Raw genomic sequence first — 6,714 nt, forward strand, 5'->3', positions numbered from 1 at the left:
AAGTATGATTTTTTTGTCAAATTTTTAACCATATACTAAAGTATGACTTTTTTGACTGTACTTTGACAAAGTGGTATTTTGGTGGAATCAACCTTCAAAACACCAAGTTTTAAAGCAGAGAGAGAGAGCAAGAGAGAGTGTGGGGGTTTTCTCAAAACTGCGGTCCGTGTTACTGTCCAAAGTTTTGGGAGGAAGAACGAAATCAAACGGAATAAATGCATAGAATAACAAGAGATGTTTACGCTGCAATGCATTCTCGTATGCCTTGCAGCAGCTGGCACTAATAAACAGACTCAGTCAGACATGCTCTGAGCCACAAGGTGAAGCTGCCTAACTTGAGTGTGTATGAATGTGGGTGTGGTGTGATGTGTGTGTGAAACCTCCTTGTACAAACACTGTTGCTTCTGTGCTTCTGAGAGATAAAGTTTTGCACCCAGCAACAAAAAGTGGAAGCAGACAAGAAAAACAAGTATCAGGCTTCTCTCTCTCTCTCTCTCTCTCTCACGAGTACAACGACTGTGAGAATTACAGAGATACAGTTACAGTAAAATGGTGTGAGTCAAGAGTCACAACAAAGGTATGAACTGTCTTGACACACCCACACACAGATAAATGGATCATGGCGGTGACAGTAAGCCTATTCTTTGTTTGTTTCTTTGCTGCGATTAGATCGGAAGATCACAGAGGAAAAAAAGGGAAAGCAGGAGTTTGAAGATGAAAAGCAATAAAGATCTTCAACTGGACTTGAAGTGAGAACCCTCCTCCACTTAACAACTCTCTCCATAAATTAGCTGAATGTTGAGTGAGGGAAAATTAATTGGCACCTACCCAGATATTCTAATCTGTCTGTCTGTCTGTCTATCTATCTGGGCATGCTTATAAAATCTCCGGGAGTTTGTGATCAGATGCCAAACCACCTCAAGAGGCTCCTTTTGATGTGAATGACAACCAGTCCTAATAACACAAACTTCCCACATGACTATAGATACAGCTGCAGCATCTCATTTCTGAACTATTGTCTGTGGACATTGCCTCAAACAATGAGGTGCATCCCTCATAACATTTCAGTTTTGTTTCCAACCGTGTCACTGTGAAAACTTCAATCTCCCTCTTTGTCTTTTTCCCTCAAACTTTCAGAGCTCAAATACAGCCTATGAAATGTAAATGGAGGTGTGTGTGGCAGCGCGGGCAGGTCAGTGTGTGTTTAGATATTACTGAGGTATTTCTGTAACCTGACAGACGGGATCACATCTTGTGGCCTTGCAAGCCAGGACATGACTGCACTGCAGCTCAGACAAAGCAGTGGATGAGAAGATGTATACTGCAAATCTGAGTCAGAGTTAGTGCTGGAGGGAACATGAGAGAAGAGAGAGGGAATGAAAATACTGAAAACAGATTTGCAAGTCAACATGTATCCAATGTAGAGCTTCAACAATCACTGTACATCTAAACTAAGGCCATAACACAATAAAGTGACTAAATGAACATTTAATGTTCTAGTTTTTGTGTGTTCAAAATGTGTTCCACATTTATTTACTCTTTGTAAAAGGTTTAATTGTTGAAAAATGGTTGAAAAGAGTTTCTAGTTAGGTCAGTGTCATAGCAGCCATGTCATATTAATCACATTCCCCTTAACCAAGTTGTTTAGAAACCACTTTCTATTTCCTCCATGATTTACTGTAAATGTTGAGTAAAACACTCCTAAAGAGGAAGTACAAAATAAAACAGGTTTTCATAAATTCTCAGATGAAGTTTTGAAAGAAAAATACACACTACACTGCCAACCATCACAGGACACTGTTCAGGTAAAAGGCAGTCATTTTGTCCTCTTAAATGCCACAAATGATTATTTTTTTGTGTCTTGCTTTTCATACTGCTGGATATTATGTTGACCTGAGATTTGCCAGATTCATTATCCTCAGTATGAATTCAGTCTTTCCTCTATTTGATGGAACATGTAAATAGAAGACTCGACATCTATTCTTCTGCGCCTGAAAGACTTTTTTATCCCTCGACTTGTTTAGGGCCTGAATGGAAGCAACATGAGCTTCTGCACAGGGGAAAACGTTGTATCATGCTGAAAAAAACCTGTCCAACAGGAAACATCACCGTTTCTAAACCCTTCAGCAAAGAAACTAAATGAATAAAATTACCAGGTCATGACAATTTGAAAAAAAAAATGTCTTTCTCATTGATTTTTTTTATTGTCAAGTCTTCAGCCCTTATATTAGATAACAGTAGTCTGATTTTGCATTAAAATACGCCTTGCCAATTTTCACATTTATATGCAATTTACATTATATTTTATGAAAAAATAAATACACTAATGGACATGATAAAAATGAATCCAGTAAAAATATTTACAAAAGGTATCTTTTGAATAAATGTATTCAAAAAACATGTGAGCTATGATCTTTTTTTTTTTCCACTTATCAACACAGAGAACTTAAAGTAAAATTCAGTTTTTAGCCTTGTTTTCCTTTTGTGTTCAGTTGTGACTGGTCATGGTATCCTCTTTGCTCCTTTGTGCAACCACTGACAATTAACCATTATTTAGCCTGGTTCGCACATCTGACGGCAGCAGATCCAGCAGGTTCTCCTCTACGATCAACCCACTGAGGTTCAGCAGGGGACAATCCGCTATTTCCACTGGTAGAGACTCCAAACGGTTCCCTTTAATCTCCAGACGGACCAGCTGGGCCAGATTGGCCACTCTGGAGCTCAGATATGACAGGCAGTTGTTTCCCAGAACCAAGGTCTTTAGTCTTTTGCAGGAGAACAGCTCATCTGGCAGTGTCTCTAGAGAGTTGAACGCAGCAGAGAAGAACTGGAGACCCTGTGGGATGCCCACCTCAGGAGGTAGAGAGGTGAGTTGGTTGTGGGAGACGTCGATGTGCCTGAGCTTGGTGCAGTAAAACAGCCGCGAGGGCAGCTTTCTTAGCTTGTTCCAGCTAACGTCTACCACCTCCAGGGAGTGCAGCTTACTGATGTGATCAGGGATGTAGGTGATTTTATTGTGCCACAGTCGGAGTGTCACTAAACGGCGACAGTGCTGCAAGCTTAAAATCTCCTCCACAGTGGTTAGTTTGTTGTCTTTCAGGTCCAACTCCTGTAGATTGTTGAGGCTGAAGACAGCACTTGGGATGCGCTCCAACTCACAGCCCACCAACTCCAATGAGACCAGGTTGGTTAACTTCTTGAGGCTGCTGAACGCTTGGAGCTTGATACCTTCATTGTAGATGCACAACCTCTGCAGCTGAAATGCCACATCCCCTATGCTCTGTGGGATCTTTGAAATGCTGGAGCAAAGAGTGAGGACTCTCAGAGCTCGAAGCTCTCGGAAGGATTCCAGGGTGCCACCCCTAGCTACCTCATTCAGAGGAACATTCAGATTTAACTCCTCCAGGTTATGCAGAGTATAAATCCACACAGGTACATCCTCTAAACTTTCAAAAGTTAAATTAAGGACCTTTAACTTTTCCTTCAGGTGGGTCAGGGCGGGCAGCTGGACCTTTGTAGGGCAGAAGATCAGCGATAGCTCCCGCAGAGATTCTAGCTTGGCCACACTTGTTGGAATAGTGACGTTTTTAACTTGCTCCAGTTTGAGTGATTCCACTTCTGGGATCTCAAAGACGGTGTCAGGAAGCCCTGGTAACATTAACAGGTGTAGCTCCAGGAGGTTACTTGTGTTCTTGGCAAGCCGGGCACGCAGCTTTTTGGCAGTCCACTCATAGTTAAGGTTGAGCTGATGGAGATGACTCTCACTGACCTCAGAAAGAAAGACGGCAAATCTTTTCGAGTAAAGGGCATCATATTGGTCCACAAGGTGCAAGAGGAACGCAAAATCATTCTTTACGTCCGGTATGTCATTAATACCCGTCTCTAGTCTGACCTGCTCAAAGGAGTAAATCTTCAGAGGCCGATGAAAAAGCCAGTAGAGGGAATATATGCACAGGATTCCATACACTCCAACAAAGCAGATGTAGCAGTAGGCTAACTTAGAGAAAAGATGGGCTTTGTTGTGGTTACAGCAATAGATGTCAAAACCAGTCAAGTCAGGAGGCACTAAACAGCGCACAATAATCTCAACATTTGGCGCCATCACTGCAGTGTAGATAATAATTAACACAAACTTGAAGACCTTGAGGGAGGTTTGTAGCACATACATGACATTCAAGAGGTCTCCCTCTTCCACATGAGTTCGCAACTTCTTCACCTTCTCAAACAGAGCTTTGGCCTGCTCTCCTTCTTTCTTATCTAAGACAGAAAGGGACGACTGAGGCTCTGCAGGTTTCTTTTCTGGATTAGACTTGACAGAGGAGGAGCGAAGCAGCCCCACACTCTCCTCCTCGTCTGCCCGTCGCTCTGCATGGTCCTTTGAGGTGGTATTCCTCCTCAAAATGACAAGTTTCTCCTCTCCTCTTTCCTCAGAAACTTCACTCAGGGCTCGCGTGGTCCAGGGTGAATCAAAACACTTCCCCAAGATGGTCACAAAGAGATCAATTTTGGACGATGTCCCAGGGAACTTGAACCAGAAGCTGCTCGCTACCATGAAGATCAAAGTGTGGATCACAACCAGGTATGGGAAGTACTTTGCATACCAGTGGACAAACCTCTCATAGCAGTAGTAGTTGACAAACAGGTACTGGTGGATGTCCAAATTGTTCTTGCGGCCAAACACCTCCCGGATGATGGGGGTGGCAGGTTTGACCAGCGTGTGACGCTGTGTCTCATTTTCCTTGTAGCTACGGATGTGGCTGCAGTCGATTGCTTCAGGCGTTGGGCTGGTGAGGGGACTGGGCAGGCAAGAAATCTTATCTTGGGTGAGCTGTAGAGAACAGATGTGTGGATTCATGAGTGCATTTAGCTTTAATCAAACTATTGAAACACAAATATACCGTATAAATAAAACACATGTATGGAGTTTGCATGTTCTCCCCGTGTTTGCGTGGGTTTTCTCTGGGTACTCCAGTTTCCTTTAGGCAAACTGGACACTATGAATTGACCATTTGAGTGTAAGGGTGGATGGTTGTTTTGTTGGACTCAATTTCAATACTGCTGCAGTGAGCTTGCATTTAAAATTAAACTGCATTGTACTATGTATTATATTTTTTTTATATTGATTTTCTACCTTTACTTAGTAAATGTACTATCATGGTAGTAAATGTATATTAAATACAACATTTTCCAGTAATATATGGTTTCTGCTTGAGTTAAATTTAAGACTTTTACATTTTAGCACCTGTCCCCCATTTTTCCTTTCACCCTAACTGGTCGAGGCAGATGGCTGCACATTTTTAAGTCTGTCTCTGTCTCTCTTCTTTTTCTCTCCATTGATGCCCAATACTTGCTCATGGTGTGAATTGTCTGGTTTCTCTTCTCTCTATAATATTGTAAAGGTTTCTGTCCACAGTGCTTTGAGATAATGCATGCTGTGATTTGGAGCTATACTAATACTAATGTATAATTTATGTAGATCAAACTGACAGGGTTGAAGATTTACAAGTGTGTTTTCTATATTTCTCAGCGGTATCAGTATCATAACAATAGTAACATTAGAACTAAATGATCATAATTCAATCAACGATTGTTGATTTGGAGATTGATATAGCTTCAGAAACTGGATGAAAGGAACAATGAAAGTTGATTTATTTTTTACAAACAGACCAGCAGCCAGCAGTTGTGACGATACTGACAGTGCTGTTGTTAGTACCCACTCTCATCTAATTTAGTGTAACAACTGCATAATTACTGAACCAGTGAAACTTGTTGTGCCTGTAGAATATATGTTAATTTAAACAGTCAAGGTAAAACCAACTAGTCACTAAACCGACACTTGTCTCCTGTTGTCAGTTAAGTTTTGCTTTTCTCCCTGGGAGACAAAAACAAAGAAAGCATACATAGAAGCACATCTTAATCCTGTTGATTTTCTGTGACACAGGTGGTGAGAGACACATTAAGCACTAAGTGGGTCAGGAGAGTCTTCAGTGAGACTGCTGCTGTTTTCATCTCACTTGCAGGTCAGACAAAAGTGTTGTGACATGTGACATAACAAACAAACAGCCCAGGGTGTGGGGGAGCACAATTTTACCCCAGATACACCGATGAGTCACAACAACTGGAACACATGCTGCAAACATCTCATCAATTCGGACTGTGGTGGGTTAGTATTGGTTACTATGGAAGCGAACAGGCAGACATGAGGGTGTGAAAAGGGCCTCACCTGCAGGGTGCACCCAAAGACTCCAATCATGAGCATAGCGACGCACAGGTACTCTGAGAAAACATCCCACCATGGTTTCAGGACACGTAGCTTTGAATTCTGCTCAATGCCGAGGGATTTGAGTTCATTGACAGGGATCATCCTGGCTGCTGCTGCTGCTGCTGATGAAACAAATGAGTGGATGTGAATACTGAGGATATGACATATGTATAATAGATTTAAATTTAAAATATTTTTTTTTGAAAATAAAACTTTTTAAATCCTATCAAGTTTGCCTGTTCATTCATGTATGACTTGAGTATCCCAGAACGTTCTGGAATTGTTAGCTGGGTTATTTTATGGGACATGTTCTGTATCCAGCTATCACTTTTTTCAACAACAGCCATAGGACTGTTTGTTTCCATGACACTGGATAAGGAGTATGACTATTTTAATACAGAACGTTTACCAGTCTCAATATTTCAAGTCACTACTGTAACTCTTACTCACTG

General features: G+C 41.5%; 1 protein-coding gene across 2 annotated transcripts in view; it reads right to left on the bottom strand.

The window, feature by feature from the left end:
• Positions 1-2,180: 2,180 nt before the first annotated feature.
• si:zfos-323e3.4 (volume-regulated anion channel subunit LRRC8C) overlaps positions 2,181-6,714 on the bottom strand; it is a 5,254-nt gene continuing 720 nt past the window's right edge. Inside the window, exons 2-3 of one of the 2 annotated variants that reach the window (XM_044027258.1) lie at positions 6,224-6,381; positions 2,181-4,828 (exon numbers count right to left, since the gene is read on the bottom strand). In XM_044027258.1, the coding sequence (XP_043883193.1) occupies positions 2,543-4,828; positions 6,224-6,364 (2,427 nt within the window). In that variant the 5' untranslated portion in view covers positions 6,365-6,381 and the 3' untranslated portion in view covers positions 2,181-2,542. Of the gene's footprint in view, positions 4,829-6,223; positions 6,385-6,714 lie in introns of both variants that reach the window. The other variant, XM_044027257.1, reaches the window with a different exon arrangement.

Source organism: Solea senegalensis, linkage group LG6 (genome assembly GCF_019176455.1).
Source record: "Solea senegalensis isolate Sse05_10M linkage group LG6, IFAPA_SoseM_1, whole genome shotgun sequence".
NCBI lineage: Eukaryota > Metazoa > Chordata > Actinopteri > Pleuronectiformes > Soleidae > Solea > Solea senegalensis.